This window comes from Syngnathus typhle, linkage group LG8, assembly GCF_033458585.1.
Source record: "Syngnathus typhle isolate RoL2023-S1 ecotype Sweden linkage group LG8, RoL_Styp_1.0, whole genome shotgun sequence".
NCBI lineage: Eukaryota > Metazoa > Chordata > Actinopteri > Syngnathiformes > Syngnathidae > Syngnathus > Syngnathus typhle.
This window is the reverse complement of record NC_083745.1, coordinates 7,586,347-7,609,241: the sequence shown is the minus strand read 5'-3', so window position 1 is coordinate 7,609,241 and position 22,895 is coordinate 7,586,347. Positions and strand designations below refer to the sequence as shown.

Here is a 22,895-nt window from a genome sequence, read left to right as displayed (position 1 = left end):
TCGTTGCGTAATACCATATCGACTCCCAGATACCATTGCTTTGTAGGACTGGCATTTGCCCTTTTTTGTTTGTGTATTTTTCTTTGGGGAAAATTGCTTTAAGTCACAGTAAGGAGAAACATAGAAAGAAGTTTCTGCTTTTCCTCATTAATAAGGTGGATTTAATTATAAACGTAAACCTTGCATAAGACACACTATTAGCAAACAACGTAATAATACACGTAGAGTGACGTAAAATGCGCCTATTGCTTTTCGCTCTGGCCTTTTACGATGCGTTGCTTAGCAACCACCGAAAACAACCAAGCGAAATTGTCTGGTGCTTGAAATTGTCAAAATTAAATTCATAAAGTAACAAAAACCCGGATAACGAATGGAGCAAGAGTTAGACGAGGACGAGTTGCAGGATTTGTATGCGTGGATCGATAAAATTCGTCTTTCAAGACCTAAAAGAAACATCGCCAATGACTTCAGCGACGGAGGTACTTAAAATTAGGCTAAAGCTAAAACTAAGACATCAGATGAATCATGACGGATACCTGCGCAGTCTAAAGAAAGTCAATCGATGATTCTGCTTTTACAAAGATAATAATTCTTCTTTTTTTAATGACAATATCAGGCATACTAATGCAATTATTGATTTTGTATTGATTTACAAGAGACTGTGCAGGTGGACATAAATAATGATGTGGTCAGTATGTATATTGCATGAGTTTAATATGTGTTTTTATTCTCGATCATATTTTATGGTTATGATTTTAATTGTATAAATTTAGGCCTGTGCGTAAAACACTTAAAGGTCATAAATATGTATTAAAAATAATCAAAAATAGGTGTTGCCTTGGTGTGTGCCCCATATGTACGCTGCTATGCAAACTAGTGTGCCATTTGTTGCCTCATAATGTCGTACGAGATCATATTTTATGCATGTATTTGCTTTCTGTCTGCAGTGATGGTGGCTGAGGTCGTGAAACATTTCTTCCCAAAGATTATCGACTTGCACAACTACACTCCTGCCAGCTCCACTCAGCAGAAGCTAAGCAACTGGAACCTCCTTAACAGGCGAGAAGCATCTCATGGTCCATGCATTCATTCATCAAATTTAAAAAAATATTTCCAGGCAAACGTTCTCGCAGGCTTGTACAGCCATCAGGATGTTTCCCAGTCCTGAGTTAGATTGCGGAAGGAAAGTAGTAGCCAGCGAGTGTGTATCCCAAACACACTTGACTTGAGGGTTCCTGTGGTGTTTTTGTTTGGCCATGACCGAGAAACGAATTTACACAGAGTAAATATTTTTTACAGTATAGCTGATAAATATAGTTGCACTGATGGAATATTGGCACGATGGGGATTCAGTATGTCTAGTGCCACCCAACCCACCACTCCCAGTAGACCCGTCAACATATTCAGTGGCCAAACTTAGCACACCTCTCTTCATCTGGGGGTGAGAACCAGTCCAAAAACTGTCCCGGACCATTTAAATGGCTCGCAGCCAACCTTGAGGATCCCACCGGTGTTTATCATCACAACATGTAACGTCGGTACAATTGCAAACAGATGTGTATGCGTTATCGAGTGTCGTTCTGCATACACAGGAAAGTGTTTTCCAAGCTGAACTTCAACGTGCCTGAGAAGTCAGTGAAAATGATTATACTGCGATCCGCGGGGGTGATCGAAAGTGTGCTGAGTGGCCTCAGGGAAAAGATAGATCAGAAGTTGGACCAGAAGGCACACACCATATCAGTATGTGATGTTGTAAGCCTACATACATGTGTGTGCTATGTGCGTCGCTAAATGTCTATTTTCAATGCAGGATTTGGAGTATTATGACACCAGGTACCCAGAGAAAACTCTCACAGGTAACCACAGCCATGGTTCCTCCATTCTAATACAATTCCTGTACTTTAGGAAACACAGATAAATAGTATAATTGCATAGAATGTATAGTTTGCTGTAATATTAGTCTCTTTGTAGAGGATAAATAATATATGCCTGTGAGTAGTGTTAAATTATCTGTCTATGAGTTGGTACACCATTTGTATAAAATAGCCCTTGCTTAAAATGTTGTAAAACAAGTATCCATGGTAACTGTGAGAACGTCAAAGGCAATTTCCATTATATGTTAGCGGGCTTTTATTAAGGTAATGTCGTTTGGTTGTTTTGAATGGAAATCGTGTCATTGTCTAGTTTGATGGGTGTGGCATTAAATAGTTAGAAGCTTCTTTTTTCCAAGAATTTTTCACAATTTGCTCAACTCTGGCTTTTCAAAATTGCCATGACTAATTATTTACATTTACATGCTGATTCTAGACAATTCCTCGTTGATCCGCTTTCCTATAACTGCATATCTTGCTATCGAGTGACCACACAAGCACACACGCAATAAGCAAATGTCGCAACCTTTTGGGCGTCAGTCGCTGACACGGCTCGCTTCCAATTCTCACACCTCATCCGTCCGTCCCCGCCATATAACCTTGTGAGCTGACCTCAGAGCCGCTCCTCTTTCCTCTCTTTCCCTCCACCCTGCGTGCTATCACAGAGAGACGCAGTGCACACATCCTATTATCAGCAGATGGCCTTATCACTGACAAATATCAGCATGGCACAACTTCAAGGCCTTCCCTCCCTTGTTCTGCTTATCCTCATAGTCCCCCCTCCCCAACTCACCCTACGTTTGTGCTCAGACGATTTACTGGACTTCTTTGGGTGTCCAACAATTCAGCTCTTCGAAAAAGTCAACATGATTCTGGAGGGAGTGTCACGTTATGTCCTTTTTGCTTCAGAGTTTAATCAGAGTGAGGCCAGATATCTGTCCGAGATTGTACGCGAGGAGGTGAAACGGGATGACAAGTTGAAAATGGAGACGAGGTAACAAAATAAAGCTTCCCGTGAATACCTGACATCGACCAAATAAACAGAAAAATAGACTAGAATCATTTAGACAGAAATAACCTCATTGCATAAATATACACACTCTTAAGGTCAGACATTACAGAAAAACTCTAACAAAGAAAGATGAAAAAAAGTATTATATATAGAAAAAATAGAACAGAAAAAATTATTTCTGTCACATGCTTGACATAGTAATAAATTCCATCCAATTGAACATTTTCCCCCTGGAATATTTCTGTTTACTTTTCAGTCGAATTACTTAGTCACAGTTCATTTTCTGGGAAAATAACTCATGTTTCTCTTTTTTTATACCAAAAACCTATACTTTTAACAGGGTCTGTGACCTTTTTGTGTATCCACTATGATTCAAGTTACTCTTGTTGCAGCAAACTACAACACACAGCTCAGTTTTATTCCAACTTGGACCCAGCCGTACGCCAAATGCTAAAGGAAAAAGAGCACGCAGCCATGGCTTTGCAGGAGACAGTGGAGGTACACACACAGGCACAAACCAATCTGGGAAACACATTGCTTGACTTGTCTTCCCATTTTCATTCTTTGCTGGGAAAAAGCAGGTCATATAGACATTTTGCCCGTGTGTGTCCTGAGTGTGTAAGTGTGTGTGCGCACGCATATACGGTACAATTTGTGTCAGCAGTGGTCAGTGAGTCAGTTTCACCTAAGCGGATATAACTCAATGTGTGACAACATCTGCATGTGAGGCAAGAGGCTACACAAGGACACAAATGTGCAACACTTCCTCTTTTTTCATCACATCTCGCTGATTTTCAGTCAATACACTGCCTGTTGTTTTCTCACTTTTGTGTGTCTGTGTGTGTGCGTAGATCCTGCAAATGAAGGTGAGCAAGTTGGAGCGCCTGATTCAGCTAAAGGACATGCGGATAGATGATCTGAGGCACAATCTGGAGATGTGTACCTGTGTAAAAGGAAAATACACTGGTTCTAAACCCAGCAGCATTTAAGCACTTTAAAGAACAATCCACACTTTACAACTCAAAGGCAAAAAATAATTAGATAAATAACCATGAATTTTTTGTTTAGCGTCAATTAATCCCTCTACAAGACAAGAAGCAAGGTTCACATGTATTTCACAGTGAAACCAGGATTTTTTTCCCATTGGAAATACTAATAGGCCATTCTCCTCATACAAGTGAAAAAATAAGCTCATTTCAAACGGCATAAGCCGCCAAGTGACTGCTCATATTTACTTGTTGATTCTGGTTGAGAATTTTTGAAATATTAAAATAAAAAGCCCCAAAAAGAGAAAAATAAACAGAGTCTTGTTTGTAAGGATAGGCTTAGAAATACACCAGCAACTTTATTCATAGTGTAAATTTATCTAAGTGAAAGTATCAAGTGAGATTTACTGTATATTTGCCTTCATTATTTTTTTCCTATTTCTGTAGAGAATTTAGTGTGCCTTTTTTTTTTTTTTCTAAATAATGAGGTTCTGTTCTGTGTGAAGCGGTAATGTGCTTGTTTTTTGTTTTAATTTTAAACTGCCATCCTTTGTTCAGCTTGTAATGTCCGACCATCCCGTGCTCAATAAATTGTCTAACCACTTTATTTTTCCAACGTGACTCCTTGAATAACAAATAGAACTGTTCAGAAATGAGCTGCAAACACAATGACATGCAGTGTTAGGTTTACTGACAAGCACTGTCAGTTCGTCACACATGTCTAAAAACGCAAAGACTTATTTATAAAGCAATTCCTCTAAGTGTGAGTTTTGTTTTAAGATAGCACATTTTTTCCCTAACGTTAACAGTTAAGATGAGGCTGATAGGAATAAGAAGACATAAATGCCGATTCAGCATCACTAGCCTGTCTTAGTCTAATGATAAAGTATTAGGTCATGTTGGAAAGCTGACACAAGTGGGTCAATTTTAGAACAGGATAGCTTGAAGACAGAAAAGTATGCAAGACTAAACTATGAGAATGGTTTCCATCGTTATAATATTTCACAAGCAAAACATCTTGGCTATCTCGCAGATATAAACAACATAACTCAGATACTGGCAGCGTTCCATATTTGCGCAAGATCTTGTTACCAGGCACAATTTGCGCGACCAATTGCCAAAGAAAGTAGATATACTGCCTAATTGTCATTCATTTTAATGAGAAATATGATTTGTAACAAGATCTTTGAATTGGGAAAGTGGTCAGGAACAAGTCAAACTTGTAAGTTGAGGCCCCAGTGTTCTCAAAAAATGCTCTGTATGATTTATGCAGAATGAAGTAAATGAGAGAAAACCAAGCTGAGTAAGGGGCAAAAAAATGCGTGATAGTCAGTAAATTATATATATATTTGAAAGGTGATGTTTTTAGCATGAGTGTGAAGCTCCAGCACACAGGATTGGAATGCAAAGGAGAACAAGCCGAGCACAGAGATGATGATAGATGATGATGATAGAGTGAATCACCATCTCTGTATCACTCTTCTCTTTCAAACGGATCATCCCAGCAGCCACGCCCTAACTCTGGTGGGCTTCAGCAGACACAGACTTGACCTGACTTCCTCACAGCACCAGACCACCCATTTAACTGGACTCAGTAAACATCAATATTCACATTAACCAGGTTTATTTATCTTGCCATATCAGTGACAAAAGAACCCGGCCGCTCAACTGGTTTGTTTATTTTAAGCAGTGAAACATATCTTTGCTTTTCCATCGTGCTGGTTTTTAATTGGGTCCTTCTCAGAGTTCAGCAACCAAAACAATGGCTTTAATTTACTTAAAGTGACCCCACAGGGTATTGTGGACTTCACAATGAGGAAACCGTGTCTCACATGCTCACACATGTTGAGTGCTTCCTGCATGAACAGCTGACCTCCTTCAGGACCATGGAGCTGTTGATGTGTTGATGTTGTGCTCATGACACACGAGGTGTGACACTGTGTACGTTGGTCCAGTCATCCACACGTGGCTACAATGGTCAGAATTTATGTCCATTGTTTTAGCTGAAATATGTATTGCCTTGCTGTTTGGGCTCTTTTAACTGGAGCTGAGTATTTATGATGTCAGTGCACCCCCTGTTGGAAGCTTTCGGAATTACTCTTTTGTTTTCTAATGTTCACTTTCATAAAATTCAAATAAACTTAAACTGTTTACATATATGCAAATGTTTTAGAAATACTTTTAAAAGCATCATACGGGGAAACTGCAGCCAATAAAATAGTTTTCAGTTGTTTTTTACTGACAAATTCAGAATATTGACATGAATAATTCAGTCAATTGATGCATGGAGAAGAGAGGTACCAAAATAGGTTTTATTTAAGAATATTGTCAAAACATTGTTTTTGCATATAAACCCTTTAAAAACAAGGCGAAACCATCTTGGAGAATTTCACAGATTGTACAAAATGTCAACAAGAAGAAACAAATAAATCAGGTTGAGTGATTTATACCCATCACCTGCCACCGCCTCAGCAAGCGGAGCGAGAGTGCGGCCATTCGGGGGTCACGTAAACATCAGCGCATGGACACAAACGTCACTCTGGACACAAATGGTGTCTTTCTCTTGGCTCCCGTCGACGCTGATGCACCACAGCGTGACTAACCACCATTGTTAACCATGGCTAACTCGCATTTTCTTTAAACAAAGCCAAGGGTGGGAAGAAAAAAAAAGTCAAACTAGCCCCGGCACAAGCACTATTAATTAACTGCATTTTACAAAAGAGGAGCATGATAGTGTTATGACAAGCGTAATTTTGTTTGGCAAAGACTGAGAGACACTGTGCAGTTAGTATGCAACATCCGAATGTGATGACGGTCGAGCAGTTGTGTAGCCTTCTCGCTTATTTTCTCGTGCCCGTAACTTCCTTCTGATCCTAGACCAGTAAACTCGAAGGAAAGGGAACTTGCAAGGGATTTGCATTCGGATCCAGTATTAGGGAAAAAGTCCTTGTGAGCATCTAACAAATTGTTATTTTCCTGAGATATCCCAATAAGCTCTAAACAGAAAGCATTGGTGGATAGGAGCAGGCACTACTTTTACCATCAGCACCAGGCCACACAACAAAACACAATTCGGCAGACCAAATAAGAACAGGAAGCTCCTCCGCCGTTCTCATTAGAATATTAAAGTCCGCTTTCTTTAAGCAGCTGGCAAACGCCACAGTGCACTGTTTGAACTGCAACCAAGAAATGCCCAACTAAGCATTAAAAACAAAAAAGCCTCATCGGCCGTTGACTCCCTAACACGCCAAAACAAATCACCCTCTTGTTTCTAATTAGTGTCACACGCTGCATTCCAGTCCAGATAGGCCGTGTCAACGATCATGATCTTTGCATACGAGGTTAGGCAAAAGCATTAAAAAAAAGTTAAACAAGAAAATTTTAGCGACCCCCTGCTGTTGCCTTACAGGCAGATAAGCTTTTACAGGCTTTTTGTTCTTACGCTTAACCCCTCCAAAAGAAAAAAAGTATCCTTTTCATTACCTTCTCCCTTCTGCTTTTTGATCACATCAAATCCTCCAAATCTCTATTTGCTCTTTACAAATCAGATATCCCTGAGTCCCGCTTGGGTGCCTTCTGATTGTTTTCGGCTTTGGGTGTGCCCAGGTTTCCATCCACAAACATGTTGGGGATGTCCTGGCCGAAGTAAATCTTGCTATTAGTCGCTATAGCCTGGTACTTCATCAGCTCCAGGTACTCAGGGGTTAACTTCAGCTACAAGACAGAGCAGATGTGATTGTGAAGCCACATAAGCAGAATTTCACTCGTGTTTTAAGTTCATCTTGACATTGCGGTGAGCATTTCTACTGAGGTTGCTCCCACAACAGAAGGATGCCAAAAGGTGTATTGAAATACATGCATTGAGTTACATGTGTGTGCACAATGTCTTATACCTGGTTTGCTTCAGCAACCTTCTCGGCGGTGTAGTATTCTGCATCTGCCCTGGCCTTCTCCCTGGCCAGAAAGGCGGCATCTGAATATGGCACATGATACCACCAGATACAGAAATAGAAGAAATATTCGTCTCAAGAGATGAACGGGAAGTACTGCACGTGTATTGAAATACTGAAGCAAGGCGGCTAGCTGACCCTCGATTTCAGAGATCCTCTTTTCTGTCTCTTTCTCCATCACTTTCTGCTGGAAATGGATCTCGGCTACCTGAGCCACTTTTTGAGCCTCTGCACACGACACGGATCAACACAGCAGGCGGGCTTTGTGGTGAGCGGAATAGAAGAGTGTGCAAATTAAACCACCAGAATAAAAAAAATCCCCACTTACCGATAATGGCTTTTTTCCTCTCAGTCTCCGCCTCCTTTTCCACCACCTTCTGTGTCTGAACCGTAATTAGGAGACGGGTTTTCTCTGCTTCCCTACACACACACACACACACATTATTTTACACACACACTGCACACTTTTCTTTATGCTTTTGAACTCACTTGAACCAAGTATGTCACACCCAAAAAATGCATGTTAGATATCAACTTTAGGTCAAACTCACATGAGTTCAAAGTTTCTCCTGATAGACTCGGGGATCTTTGGCTTGGTTACGCGGACAGCCTGCATCCGGTTGAGTTAGAGTGGGAAGAAAGAAAAAGACCTTTGAAATCAATAGTGTGATTTCATAAATCATATTTCATAAATCACGGGCAAGTTTGATGGCAAATAAAACCACTAAAGGCCATAATGTTAAGAAAAGAGAGAAAATAAATGTTTATGAATAGATATAAAACAGACAGACTGATATTGGATAATATTCTTGAGTGGAATTGGAGCCATGGAAACTGATACTGATCACACAAAAGTTTGTCAAAAAAGTTTTGTTTGATTTAGTTAATTTGGTTTGAATCTAGTGTTTGTCTTGTGCTAACCCGTTTGGACACATTTCCATCTTAGCCCTGGTATTCTTCAGCGGAGAATCTCATCGCTTCCTGCTGTGTGCGCCTGTGAATGGGGAGCCTGTTTACAATAGCTCCTTTTTTTGTACTTTCCACCATTTATTATTTCTACGTCAAACCAAAATGTGTGCAGTATTAAAGCAGTGTAACAATGGCGCTTCTCACAAAGAATGATTTTTTTTTGCGTGCAATCGTTTGTTACCTCTTACCTGTATGGTAAGTCCAGGGGCCATCACATTAAGATCTTTCTGCAAGGCAGTCTTCAGGTTCTCGTCAATGATATCTGGGCAATGAAATCATATTTTATCTGTTGCCATACCATGACTTATTTTATCATTTAGGGGGAGAGACAAACCAAAGAGCTCTATGTAGACCTCCTGTAGTGTGTGCACGCTGCAGAACTGGTTTAACTCGTGGTGAATTTTGTTGAAAATGAGAGTTTTGTCATAGTCGGCCGTGTAGTTCCTCACTATGTCCAGCACTAGAAACACATCAGGAAGTGAGACGACTGTGATGCCAGGCAGATGACAAACAGTAGCATGCGATAAGAAAAGGAGCTTTTGCAATTGAATCTGAACATTTTGTACCTGCGGAGGAGACCAGCATATTGACAACCTCTATTCGGTCAAAATAGATCATCACCCCGCCACTGGCAAGGAGAATCAAAATGTGTCAAAATTCTCAAACAACTTTTATTTTTTAAATACTTTCTATTTTATTCTCATAGTTTTTGGACATTATTCAATAGCTTTATTCCTTTTTTTTTAGTTGCAGACATTGAGCAAAATATATATATATATATATATATATATTAGTATAATATTTATACCTTGTTCCACAAGGTACATTCTTGATCTCATCAGTCTGCAATGTTGTCTGAAATAAAAGAATACAAAAAATGAACGGAATAGGTCAGCTAACACAGCAATTACAATGTTGTTGTTTTTATGTTTAACTGCAAGATAAGGAGACAACAATTTCCTGTTTTGCCTGTATGTATGATGAGATACACAGTTAATTATAACTGCCCTCATTCTTGTGAGAAGGATGCCAGAAGAGATTACCTGAACTGATCTGAATGTGGTAATGAAAGGCAGCATGATATGATATCCCGGACCATTGGGACCTGACAGCAAAGCTCCACCCCTAAAGACATAAAAAAAAAAAGAAGAAGCTTGTGCAATGATTTCGAAATAGCTGGTTATCTGCTGATTACAACGTAGGCGGGTAGAGTGAAGGAAATCGTCTGTAGGGCACAATGTTAACAAACAAGTTCACCTTAACTGTCGTACAGTGGAAACTTTAGAACGCATCATAACCCTATCTTTGACGCCAGTTACACGTTTTCTTTCTCCTTTCAAAGGAAAACTGGTTAGTGTCGTGTCAGTGTACAGTTAGCAGTACCTGTAGTAGACAGCAAGGTGGCCTTCCTCTATTTTGTGAATGGAGGAGTGCAGCAGGACAGCCGTCACCCCTGCAATTGCTGCAAAAACAGCCCCGACATGTGGCGTCATCCTCACTGGGCTCTCACCTGTAGATAGATGACCATGGTTTAAACATCCTAAAATGTTTGCACACGTATGGTAAATGGCATGGAGCTATTCTGCTGCCTTTTTATTGCAAGCGATTAAAACAAGCGTAGGATTGGTGTAAAATAGAAGTCCTTGTTAATAAGTCACCAACTGACATGAGTGAAATAAAAAGACTGTACATTTTATTAAGGCCCACCTATGGTTGCAAGGTTTAATGATTCCCAACCACTTTAGTATGCTGTGACATCATCAGGTGCATCGCAGAAAATCATCTAAATTCACTTAATTGGTCCAAATGTAACATTTAAAATGCGTTTGTGTCTTTCCTGTGAGTGTTGGAAAATGGAACGAAATGTTATGTATTCCAGATTATGCAACATTATCATTTAATATTTTAGGGGGGGGGGGGGCATCCAGTCATCCACATCGAATTGGGGGTAAATTTGGAAAATACTTTGCGATAATTATAGACTCACTGTATGTCTCGTTGTTTCGAATATCAGGTGATTTATTTATTTAAAAGTGATTTATTCCGTCGTTCTAAGAATCTGACAAAATAACAGAATAAGCACGCAGATTTACAGAATCCTTTCACCGCAACGGAGCCAATAAACATTCGAAGGTCCACACAACTGTCGCGCCAGTTCATTTTACACTGACAGATGACAATGACTACTGCTAACAAGCGTTGGCACACAGACTGGCCTAATGCATTTCGATGAACTAAAATAAACAAAGAGCATTCTTCGCAATCATGACTTCCCATTTTTAATACGCAACAGACCGATGCATTGCTGAAAGACCAACGACGTGTGTTAGCCACAGTTAGCCGTGGCGTGAGCTATCCTTCACTACCGGGGGCGGATTCCGTAATCATGCATGCTGTGTGCTAACTGCTTGCGCTGATAACCTCCGCAATCTACTAAGCGAGGCGTAGCTTTGTTGGGAAAAATACGAGCAACAATGTTTGAGTGCCGAATTGAATTAAATGTAGTAAAATGAAATTACCACTATCGCGAACAGTCACCTCTCCTGGCGTTCATTCAACGTCTCATCCCCCTCAACCGCCTACCGCAGTTTTAGTTTGGGCTCGTTGCGGTGCTGCATTCATGGACTATCGGAATTATCTTTAGTTCTGAAACATATTACACCCAGGTACCACCTAAAAATGTAGGTCACTACCCAAATATTGCCAATTTAAATGCCCAGAAGACCCAAGAATTGATCGAGAACGTAATTAAATCTATTAGTTTTATAAAGTCCATAAAGATATATAAAATATATAGAAAAGCTGAATAACATTTGTACTTCAATAAGCAAACAAATCGTAACAGTCCAATGCAACTCTATTGAACGTAAAAGCTAAAATGAACTATATTTTTTATTATTTTGCGCTTGGTGTGCTGATTTCAGGTACCGTGGGAATTATTTTCACTTTTGAATTTGACATGTCATGTCACTGCCCACATTACAAAGTATGTTTACTAGTAGCTACAACTAATCAATACATTAATACAAGAGCTGAGAATTCTACCATTAGAAAATAACCTTGACACTCAAAAAGTGAAGTCATTTACGGTTTATTGTTATAGAATTGAACTGTAAGTGCTTGTAAGTGCTGTCTGCATTGCCTCTCTTGGAGCAAAAGGTGGTAATCAAAATATTACTCTTAGAAAGGTTCAGGACAACAAACTCACTCCCTTTAATGAATACCTCTTGGACAGTTTACCACAACACCTGCAGAATAAGTTATGGTTAACTCTTAGATAATGTTTGGATGATTTGCTTAAAATTATACTTTAACTACCATTATTGTTTCATTTGCAAAATTATTAATTTTACTCCTTGAGCGAGTGAGGAATATGTATGGCGCACATTTCACTTTGCTCAGTTTCACTAGTGAAATAAATACATTTTGCTTTACATGCTGTAACACAAAACGAACAAAACCACTGTATAGCTTATATTATGGCTAACAGGCTTTAATATAAAGCCTGTCCACTACATCATAAACCGTCTAGGGAACATATATGTTGTATTGCACCACTAAGGTATCTTTGATTCATTGAGTTCCTGGTTGGTCGCTCAAAGACTTTTGGTTGGGTTTTGCTGCATCCTTAGGGATCCAACTCCAGTCTTGATCCTAAAAAAAGAACATAGAGATAAAGTTCAACTTAAGACTTTTAAATGTGGTGTAGTGGTACTGTGGTAAATAAATACAACATAAGTTTACTGGACTTCAATAAGAGAATGACAGGGGAAAACACGTCTATGTAGTGACTCCCAATTTGACAAGCTATCACGGAAGATAATTATTCCATTTCCAATTAGTTCTTGGTTAAGTAGCATATCAACAGAGTATCCATATTAAGTAAAAGTAAGTAAAAAAAAAAAGACTGAAGGGTGTGGTGGATGGTAGGAGGAGCTAACATGTAAAAAGCAAGGATCACAAGACAAAGGATGTTGCAAATAAAGAAATAAGGTTCAGACACACACTTGCTCCACTCGTTAAGCTACTCTGAATAAATGATTTGTTGGGCTCTGTCACATGGGAGGAGTTACAATGCATGATTCCAACCATAATGACCAGAAAAAAAACCACTGTGGAGAACGTACCATCATGCTTTGCTCTCTCTCAAGGCTGACATCTTGCAGCAAAGAAGTGAGCTTATTTAGATAATGGCAGTTCTCATCCAATAATTGAGAAACAGTTCCTCTGCAAGAGAAAAAAAAGGTCTAGTTTTTAAAAATCATCCTTTAGACTTTTTTTGTATGATGAAGCTTTCTAATCCCAGCACATTACCCATCAGTGGATGGCTGAACACAAATCTGTGAATCGTTTTGGGCCTTAAGACACAAACACAAGGTTTCAAATAAGTATAGCACGGCAAATGAATATTTGAATACTCTCGACTTAATATTTGACTCACACAGGCAATCTTCAGAAGGTACCAGAACTCTTTCTGGCGTTTTGTTTGCATTTGCATTACGGCTGCCTCTGCCGTTTTTATGCTCTCAACTGCTTTCTCCAACTTTGGGAACAAATCAACGATGCGTTGCTTACATACCAGAATTGTACTAGAGGGAAAAACAAGTGTGGATAAGTAGAACATTCGTGCTGCACTTTGCTCGGCTGGAGACGAATGAATTACCTGAGGTGAGTGTACAAGTCTTTCAGCACTCGGTCTTGGTTCTGAACCATTTGCAGGATGGCCTTCACCATGCCCGAGCTGTCACTGTAACCATGTGGTAGGTCGGGGCCTGTACAGAAACACAAAATGTATTCATTTATTTACGGTATATTTATACATTTTATAGACTTAATTTTAATAAATGTGAAAATCTTCACTAACTTTTGCATTTAGCTTTTAGTTGCTTGTAGAGTTCAATAGCTTTACCCTCGCTGCGGAAAGGCACAAAGTTACTTTGTGTGCACTATACAGCACTGAGATGATTCTTAAATATACTGACAGTTGTTCCATCGAGTCTCCTTGTCTCCTCAAAAATGGACTCCGCTGCAATTCCACAATTTCAGAATGGAGCGCAACTATCTCTTCATCCAGATATCCAACATCAGCAACCTACGGCAGAAAGCATTTGTGAAATGTGTGAATTCTCAAATGGTATGTAAGCCATTATGCCTTTCCACATTTTCTCTTACCTTAGAAAAGCCATTGGCCTTTGCTTCATTTTCATGCCACGTCCTAAGCATCTTCTCTGAAGCTTCGCAAAAACACACAAAAGCAGATGATTTGCTTTCATTTCAAATACTGTGAATATAAAACATTTCCAAATGGTTTATTTTGATCTTTTTTCTTATATCGCAAAAATCAGAAATTTGAACAGGGGTGTGTAGACTTCATCAATGGATGCATGAATGACCAAAGGAGAAACTCACAGATGCCTGTGTGTTTCTGCTTGGCGTATTGCTCCAAGTCATGCTGGATGCTGGTTTTAAAGAAAGCCAGCTTGGCTTGCAGCTGCTGTGACTGGGAGAAGAGCAGGTTCTTGTAGCGGGTTAAGTTGGTGTTATAACGTAGCAGACTCAACCTACGCACAAACAAAAGATTAGACTGATCTTGTTTTTGCTATTTCTAGCTTTTTTGGCAACACTTTGTAAAAGTGCACAAAACACTGCTAATGGTAACAATGGTTAGGTTATTTTTAATAGTAATAATAAAAATAGGTCAGAGGCATGAGCAGCCACACCTTTGCATTTGAATGATCGATGTAAGACTATTAAAACTATAAAATTCCCCGACCGGATTGTGTCAGTTCTCTGTACCCTTGCGCCACCAATGCAGAATGTAGGGGGTCGGGAATTTTCTTTTAGAATTTCCCAGCCCTACCAGCTGTTTTTAGACGTCACACCACGAAGCTGTCGCACATTTATATGGATTTATGCATAAATTAATGTTGCTATTGCACGCCCAGCTGGTTACCATTTTTCTGAAGGAATAACCGACTGACAATTAGGTACATGTACTTACATAGCAGCCCTTTGTCCCTGGTACAGGCGGGTGTAGTCGTCTTTTAGTCCACAGATGTAGCTGACTGCTTCTCCCCATACTTTCCTCAATGTGGTCAGTGGGAGCTGCGTCTTTGTCTCTCTGACTGCAGAAAGAAAAGAGACTTAATTTTGAATGGAGCACATTAAACTGTTGAACTTGAATTGAAGAACGAAGATTTGGATGCTATTTTAAAGTGAAAAGTCTCACCTATAAAGTTGACACTCTCAGGCAAGGGTCTGGCAGTGAGGGGTCCTGAGTACTTGGATAGGCTCTTATCAAACAGGAAGACGATGAAGGTGTCCCAGCCTCTCTGACACAAAAAAACAACAAAAATGAAGACACACACATACATACTGATGACAAATTACAACAAGAGTGGCTGCAAAAAGATCATTCACAGCAAATATGCTTTTGCGTAAGCGTCACATACCAAACCATCCGGTAAACAATGTGCAGGAGGTCTGCGTGGGTCCAGGGAGATTCCCGTCTCTAAGAGCAATTCTTGATTTAGGGGAGAGATATGCGTCTGTGTGCACGTCTCCAGATGAAGCTGCAAGGAGTGTAAGCTCTCTTCGGCCTCCAGGATCAAAGAGTGCATCTGGGCTGACGTCATATCTAACACATGGATCACCTGAGCACCAGATTTGGGAATTGTTATCTTGATCGAGGAACATTTGCGAAAGAGCTTTTGCATGACGTCTGGAGTAATTGTTGTTGTTCATTACTGACCTTCATCTTGAGGATATTCTGGAGAGCCTTGTAACAGTTTGCCTTTTTCGTAACAGGATCCAACCCCCCGCCACGGGCTGCCGGGTCCCACAGTAACAACATCTGCAGCAAATTCTCCACTGGCGCTAACAACGGCCTTAAGATAAGCACATGCAAACATTAGGAGAGAATGAAATTCTTGATTTATAGAATAATGATAGTTGCTTTTGTTTCTACCTGCTGAGATTGTTGGGATATGGAAGATGGGTTGAAAATCGAACTTCTCCATTCATGTCCTCCACCGCCATGATGTCCTTAGCACCTTTATTCTTAACCTGACTTGTCCTATTAAAAAGTCGCATATAAATATACTACAAATACAGCAAACATTAGAAACATTCATCATTTGCTTTTTCAGGCTGAGTTCATAAGTCAGAAGTTATGCAGGAAATGAATTACGAAGCATTTATCAAACTCACCACTGTACGGGCTGCATATGGTGTAAAAACGGGCGAAAACCACACGTGCATTCAAAGATTACTGTTCCAAAACTCCAGTAGTCCACAGTTACCGTGTAAGGTTTACTTTCAAACAGCTCCGGAGCCTAGAACGCATAAAATTCCACTTTATGAATGGTTGTAATTTGAAAAGAAAAAATAGATTGACACTACAGGTGAACAATGTACACTTACGAGATACTGGAGGGTTCCGACGAAGGACGTACAGACACTGCCTTGGTCGAGATCTTTTGCATAACCAAGATCTATAATTTTATGGACAAGCTGGAGGAAAATGAAAAGTGAGAAATCAGCTACATATGGCACTTTTGCAAACATAGATTGTGATTTACCTTGCCATTAATCTCTTGCAGAACTATATTCTCAGGCTTGAGGTCTCTGTGTATAATCTTATTTTCATGAAGGTACTCAATACCGCATCCTGTCAAAAAATTAAAATGCATTAAGCAGAGTCATCCACGAGAGCTTTTACAGCAAAAAAAGAAAAAAACTTACCGATGTCACGGAGTAGGGAGAGCACTTCACTCTCCTTCAACCCACAACAATTTTCTGGTTTACTGAGAACCTTAAGAGGTTTGAACATACATATGTAGTGACAATTTAATTAAATTAAATTAAATAAATAAATTATAAAACTACTTTGCGTAGGTCTCCTCCAGAACAGTACTCCATGGCTAGCAGCGGTAGGTCATTCAGAGCAATCAAGCTCAATTCTTCTGGAACGTCACTGGCCTGAACAACATTCACGTGGTTCAACCTAAACAAAAAGGATAAATAAATACCATTGTTAAAAAAATATTTTTGTTAAAAATCATGTTTTTTGTGCAATATAATAGTCAATGCATCCATATTCACTTCTTCATGATCTGGATCTCTCTTCCCCAGCGTTCCTTGTTCTTGAAGCTCAGTTCGAGGCGACAGAGTTTCACAGCTAACTTCTCCCCCGATTTCTGCTCAACACATAAAAATAATAACACTACTATCACTAAAGTGCACAAATAAAGATGCATTTGATTTCTTGCTTCTCTAATGCAGGAGTCAGTCTCCACACTGAAAAAGATCTTGGAGTACGCTTGTCTCTCTGACATCTCAGATTATTTACACGCTCCTGTGTGTTTATTATGTGAATTACAGCACTTACAAGATTCTGGTATAGGTAGACATGCCCAAAACCTCCCATCCCAAGCCTCTGCTTCATCTCCCATGGGCCACACAACTGGTTCTGCTTGATGGAAGCCCGCTCCATTGTCACCTGCTGAAGACACAGCAAGAACATTGGAGGGTTTGTGTTTTGCACTTTTGAGATGAGACAAAGAGCATTTGTTTACTCACTGTTGTACACACTAATATTATTGTATACATTCTCTCAACAGTAAAATCACCATCATTTGGGTGTTTTGGGTGAGAATTTATTTTTCGACAGTTTATTTTGCCACACACTGCAAACACATACACTAAGTAGGTACTACAAAAGTTGTGAAGAAGATAGAAAGAGGCCTACTTGCAAATTTGGTGAAATTCTTACCTATTTTAGGCGTCAGTTTTGCTGTGCCATAAATTATTCGCGTCACAACATTTAACCCTGAATAAGTTATTAGCCTCCCGAGTTAGCAAACTATGAATGACCGTCCTTTTTTCGTCACTGTTCACGACTGAGACTTAAAGTAACAAAACCGTGAGCTTTCCCGATCTGTCGTGCTTGTCTTTGGAGATATTTGTTGTCTATTTATGCTGTCGTTGATGGTAAATGGAACCAAACAAAGTGTTCCAAAACAAAGTGAAAGTAAAGTCAACGCGTAAGTACAACTGCGCATGCGTGCGTGAATCGCTTCGGGAAAAAAAAAAAGATGAGAAATTGTTGTAATCTAGTCTCTTTGTCAGCATTAATCGTTCTAATGCAACAACGGATTTCAGCCAATTTATTTTCATCAATTTTATGACCCTGCTCCAGAAAATACCTCACTCTACATGGTAAGGTTTTAAATATTGTCTGCAGATGGCGCCATACACCCAACGCTTACCTTAGGAGACATTATCCATCCAGCCATCCTGCATTTAATATTTCTCAAACATTTGGCTTTGACTTAGCAGTGGAGCATGACGTGCGTGGTTCTGCATGATACGAGTATATTTTCCATCATATGTTATAATATGTCCCTTTCATTCAAATATTTAATCTCACTTTTCTTTTTTTTTAAAAAATCAAAACATATCTGCCATGTCTGGAGAGATCAACAGTGGCAAAACCAGTGACCAACAAGATAGACTCTAAATTTGATCACAACTTTAAATTCATGCCTGAGTTGTGCTGACAATTAATAGTCCACAGTCAGTAGCCCCGATCTTCAATTGTAATCATGGGAAGGAAGCATTCAGTCTTAATGGATGTTTTCATTCATGTTCCTGTTCATGTTTCCTGTTTCCTACCTTGGCCATGATATGACTGTAGCAATCAGGAAAGCGGAAAGGTGACTAATAATGTCGTCATGTATGAGGTAGTCTCTTCAAAGGGGATTTCAAGGACAAAATCCCCTTTGTAGTACTTTAAATGTCCATACATTGCAGTCCATACTGCAAACTTAATGTCATTCTTTTTGCATTATTACATAAAATGCAATTGATTTACATTATACATCAATGTAAGCTTTGCCTTTTTCGGCACTTACATACAACCTGAATTGTGCTTCAGTCAGTTTGTATGTCTTCCTCACAAAAGCGTGAGAGCCTGTTTTATTACCAATTTTAGATAAACTTCTTCTATTTGACAGTGCTGATGTCACACGTCATGAGCAATTCTTCCGTCAAGCTAAACGTCAGCGTGATATGTGTGAGTGATGTTTGGTGGGCCTGGCATTAAACTCCTCCCAGCTTCAGCAGTCATAAATGGAAGGGATGCAGGGGACATCAGCACTCAAACACAACAAAAAGACAAGACGCGTGGAGAAAAAGTGAACAAGAATCTTCATCAGGATTTTTTACACAGTCTTCCAACAGAAAGGTAAGCATCTCTTGTCAAATTTCCCAATCTATTATGGAGACAAAGCAATTTTTATTGTTTGAATTTTTATTATGCAGTGTTATGGGAAAATGAAGTAAAATTACAGTTCTGACTATCCAATCATGTCATGTTGATGCTGTATATTGTGGGTAGAAAATATTTTGATATTGCAAGCTCCTCCGATACTGTAATAAATGAACACAACTGATGCACTTTATCGCCATGTCTTCACTATCTTTCCTTATAATCACGCGCGTCTGTCCTCGTGTCACTTCAGATAATCTCCCTATAAGGGCATTCAGTGCTGATATTGTCAATTCTTTTTTGTCTAGCCCGTGTCCAGGCCACAATAGCACAAAAGCAGAAGTAAAGATGAACTTCTTAGTCATCCTGTCGATGATTGCCGTTGTCAGTATTGAAGTTGTAAGTAAATTTCAAGTGCATGACTTCATTTCATTATTGGGAATTGAGTCATTGTTATCAAAAAAAAAAATGCATGCTCCTTCTTTTTCAGGCATTTTCAAAGAAGTGCCGTAAGTCGACAGGGCATACACGCTCGCGTCAAGGTGACCTCACTGTTTTTCACTTTTGTGTGTATTTTTATTTTGTAATGTGAAGATTCATTTATAATTTTTTTTATTTTTTTCCAAAGTTGATGCTTCAGAGGCGTGTTGTTCAGGGGATTGCAGCAATTACAGGGGAATTATTTCCATAACAACAAATGGGCATCGCTGTCTTAATTGGAAAATGTTCAAAAACCCCTGGAGTGCCTCATCTGGAATCGGGAATCATAGATACTGCAGGTAGGCAAAATCCACTTTTTGCTGGAGGAATACCTAATAATATCAGTTCGGTCTCGCAACAAATCAAACTCATACGTCAAATGTTTACCTTCTAGGAATCCTGACCAGAGCCCGAAGCCATGGTGTCGTGTCAAAAGAGGAAAGAGAGTCGTGAGAGAATTCTGTGACATTCCCAACTGTAAGAGATTAAAATTTTAAAACTTCTCATTTTGGTTTGCACTTTCTAAGAATGTCATTTTGCCCTCCAGGTTCCACCGTTGCTGTGGATACAGGTAATAAAGTTGTGCTCCTAACTTATCACAATAACATCATCTGATGATTCCCTTCCTGACCATCCTTGCAGAACTGACATGTGGCGAGACGTCCAAGCAAAGGATGCACAAAATTGTGGGCGGTTCGTTCGTAACCGCGAGGTCACAGCCGTGGATCGCCGCCATTTATAACCGGCGCAAGTTCTTTTGCGGAGGCTCACTCATTGCTCCATGCTGGGTTCTCACGGCTACGCATTGCTTCCCTGATGGGTGCGGCCAAACACACAGAACTAACACTTAATCATTTCCTCTCATTTGATAAAAACACTGACTCATGTGGAACAATGTGTCGGTGTGTTTGGTTCAGTGAAGTGACCAACGTCCAGCGATTGTCTGTCTTCCTGGGTAAGAGTGCCATCAATGAAACAGATGCGGTCAACGAACAGGAATTTACTGTGGAAAAAATCATCCTCCATCAAGCATTCAACGAGACCAACTACAACAATGACATAGGTGAGCACAAGCAAAGCTTTGAGTAAAAAGCTATCTCTGTGCAATCCATGAAGACCCTAAGCGGTTCTGTTCGTCTTTTCAGCCCTGTTGAAGATCAAAAGCAAAGATGGACGATGTGCTGTGCAATCAAAATCTGTCCGCACCGTTTGTCTTCCTCCACCTGACGTTCAACTTCCCGTTGGCTTTCAGTGCGTTGTCGCAGGATTTGGCAAGCAGAGCTCTGGTAGGTACAACATAATTCCCAACAAACACTGTAGACAAAAGTATTAAGGCAAAACAATATATATCACAAGTCGTAAATATTTGCATTAGACCACTAGCCATGACATTCTACCATTTCCAACAAGTTTCTAACCTAAGTTTTTGTGTTGTCTGCAGGGGCGATACACTTCTCTCAGTACTTGAAGGAGGCCCGTGTGAATCGTCTCTCCCAGTCTCATTGTGAAAAGAATTCCATCTATGCAAATATGCTCACTGACAACATGTTCTGTGCTGCGGGACCCAACTGGAGCGTGGATTCCTGCCAGGTGAGCAAGACCAGCCATTCAAATAACTTTTGCACATTGCATCCCAAATTTGGTTATGTGAAATAGAAGCAACTAGAGGAAATGATCGTGTTGGAAAAAAACAGAAGTGGTTGTCTATACATGTGACTGCATATTTTTAACTGCAGAAAAGATGATATGAAACTCTTGTGGTATCCTCTCCAAATGGTAGTGATTAATAATGTGCACAACTTGAAAAGCATGAAAGTAATACTAATTTTCAACTAATAAATATTTCCCTGCAGATTATTTTGCAATTTATTCTGCAAGATGATTAAAGGCATGACTATGTACGGCAAATATATGATTTACGGGCATCTTTGGCTAGAATTCAAAGGACCCCCCACTAGAGGGCGTCAGAATAACAACTGTATACGAGTGGGCATCTGTAAGGGGATGTAGCTCAGTGGTAGAGCGCATGCTTTGCATGTATGAGGCCCCGGGTTCAATCCCCGGCATCTCCACGTTTTGTCTTCCTTTTATCCCTCCATTTGTCCACATCAGGCGCATACGAGAGCTAAAAATGATCAAAAAATAAGTGTAATGTTTCATACGGTGCACTGATGGAAATGACATTGTCCATGTGATTTTTCTCCACACAGGGCGACTCTGGTGGTCCACTGGTGTGTGAAGCCGCTGGTCGGCTTTTTCAGTTCGGAGTTGTGAGCTGGGGCATTGGCTGCGCTGTGAAAAACAATCCCGGGGTTTACACTCAGCTCACCAAATATAACAAATGGATTGCAGAGAAAACAAACCTACCACAGTATACTGAAGGTGTCATGTACCCCCAAAAATAAAGGTTAGTCAATCCCTTATGATAAAATTAGATAATTCCAAAATGAATATTTGGCAGCAGAGATAATCGTTGCAGCAATTTATTGCACCGTGCACGGAGTGGCAGCTAATGGAGCATTTACTGCACATGGACAGAATAATCCTTTGAGGATTTATGTCTTTTTTTTTAAAGAAATGTTGTTTTTTTATTGTATTGGATGTACAATAGCTTTATACAATTGTCTTTCTTTTTTTCCAGTATGTACCAGATCTGTTTAATTTAATAATTTAATATAATGTAATTATTCTGCCTAGCATATTTGATCTAAATACTTTATTGCAGCTATTTTCATACTGTGCAAAAGTGAATGTTTTAAGTGGAATTATCCACCCTACAAGCTCATTGCAACAAATAAAATATAATAAAGCGGTACAGTGCCATACAGTGGAGTGATGTTCACACAGCGCACTAGAGAATGCTTTTATGGAATAAAGAAAATCCTGATGTGATTTACAAAAAAGTACCCGGCAAGTCTTCTGAAAATTGTCTGGCGACCAGTCCAAAAAAAATGCCAAGTCAGAATAGTTTACAACAGCACTGCTGGGGCCCAATCATAACTCTCGCTTGTCCCCCTACACACACCTCAACTACTCACACAAATGTGTTTACTTAATGATTTCAAACCATACATGGCTATGAGATGCAGTAAGAGTCCCACTCCCCTGAAAGGACATTTCGAAAGAGAAGGTTAGGACAGATCATGGTCAAAGATTGTTTGAATCCTAGCTGGAAGCTTTCAGGTTGGATCCCCCCGCTTCCCATCCAAGTTACTCCTGAGGCTTCATCTTCAGAGTAATGATGAGATGGTTATTTCCCTTTCATGGTAGTGAGAGGGTACAGAAATTATAATAGCATATTTTTCTTTGGTTTGAAAAAAAAAAAAAAACACGGGGAATCGTTTAGAAACTTTTCAA

The 22,895-nt window shown here is 39.7% G+C and overlaps 4 protein-coding genes and 1 non-coding gene across 6 annotated transcripts; 3 read left to right on the top strand and 2 right to left on the bottom strand.

Annotated features, from left to right (window-relative positions):
* The first annotated feature begins 128 nt into the window (after positions 1-128).
* spef1 (sperm flagellar 1) lies at positions 129-4,476 on the top strand. Its single transcript, XM_061285061.1, has 7 exons — positions 129-479; positions 948-1,059; positions 1,593-1,740; positions 1,811-1,856; positions 2,781-2,865; positions 3,276-3,381; positions 3,735-4,476. The coding sequence occupies exons 1-7, from the start codon at positions 371-373 to the stop codon at positions 3,870-3,872; spliced, it is 744 nt and encodes a 247-aa protein (XP_061141045.1). The 5' UTR covers positions 129-370; the 3' UTR covers positions 3,873-4,476.
* A 1,674-nt stretch (positions 4,477-6,150) lies between these two features.
* erlin1 (ER lipid raft associated 1) lies at positions 6,151-11,438 on the bottom strand. The gene is made up of 12 exons (XM_061284821.1): positions 11,308-11,438; positions 10,172-10,298; positions 9,832-9,913; positions 9,597-9,643; positions 9,355-9,416; positions 9,123-9,248; positions 8,977-9,050; positions 8,371-8,429; positions 8,148-8,239; positions 7,958-8,047; positions 7,763-7,842; positions 6,151-7,583 (listed from the first exon to the last, which is right to left on the bottom strand). Exons 2-12 carry the CDS (start codon positions 10,279-10,281, stop codon positions 7,407-7,409), a joined length of 999 nt encoding a protein of 332 aa, XP_061140805.1. The 5' UTR covers positions 10,282-10,298; positions 11,308-11,438; the 3' UTR covers positions 6,151-7,406.
* A 425-nt stretch (positions 11,439-11,863) lies between these two features.
* Positions 11,864-17,854, bottom strand: LOC133158027 (inhibitor of nuclear factor kappa-B kinase subunit alpha-like). Of its 2 annotated transcripts, none has more exons than XM_061284819.1 (22): positions 17,562-17,854; positions 17,178-17,288; positions 16,892-16,986; positions 16,676-16,793; positions 16,532-16,601; positions 16,369-16,457; positions 16,211-16,300; positions 15,998-16,122; positions 15,756-15,863; positions 15,540-15,675; positions 15,241-15,441; positions 15,018-15,120; positions 14,790-14,913; positions 14,198-14,349; positions 13,961-14,022; positions 13,771-13,880; positions 13,653-13,702; positions 13,452-13,560; positions 13,230-13,377; positions 13,103-13,146; positions 12,916-13,015; positions 11,864-12,442 (listed from the first exon to the last, which is right to left on the bottom strand). In XM_061284819.1, the coding sequence occupies exons 2-22, from the start codon at positions 17,280-17,282 to the stop codon at positions 12,362-12,364; spliced, it is 2,220 nt and encodes a 739-aa protein (XP_061140803.1). In that variant the 5' UTR covers positions 17,283-17,288; positions 17,562-17,854; the 3' UTR covers positions 11,864-12,361. The 2 variants fall into 2 exon arrangements, with proteins under 2 accessions (XP_061140803.1, XP_061140802.1); XM_061284818.1 differs by having other exon boundaries at positions 17,178-17,291; positions 17,562-17,853.
* A 1,001-nt stretch (positions 17,855-18,855) lies between these two features.
* LOC133158028 (tissue-type plasminogen activator-like) lies at positions 18,856-22,361 on the top strand. Its single transcript, XM_061284820.1, has 11 exons — positions 18,856-19,034; positions 19,367-19,457; positions 19,549-19,600; positions 19,687-19,837; positions 19,933-20,015; positions 20,086-20,109; positions 20,181-20,358; positions 20,456-20,601; positions 20,684-20,824; positions 20,980-21,128; positions 21,749-22,361. Exons 1-11 carry the CDS (start codon positions 18,871-18,873, stop codon positions 21,941-21,943), a joined length of 1,374 nt encoding a protein of 457 aa, XP_061140804.1. The 5' UTR covers positions 18,856-18,870; the 3' UTR covers positions 21,944-22,361.
* Positions 21,539-21,610, top strand: trnaa-ugc (transfer RNA alanine (anticodon UGC)). The gene has a single exon. It is a non-coding gene; the product is annotated as a tRNA-Ala (tRNA).
* Positions 22,362-22,895: the final 534 nt, after the last annotated feature.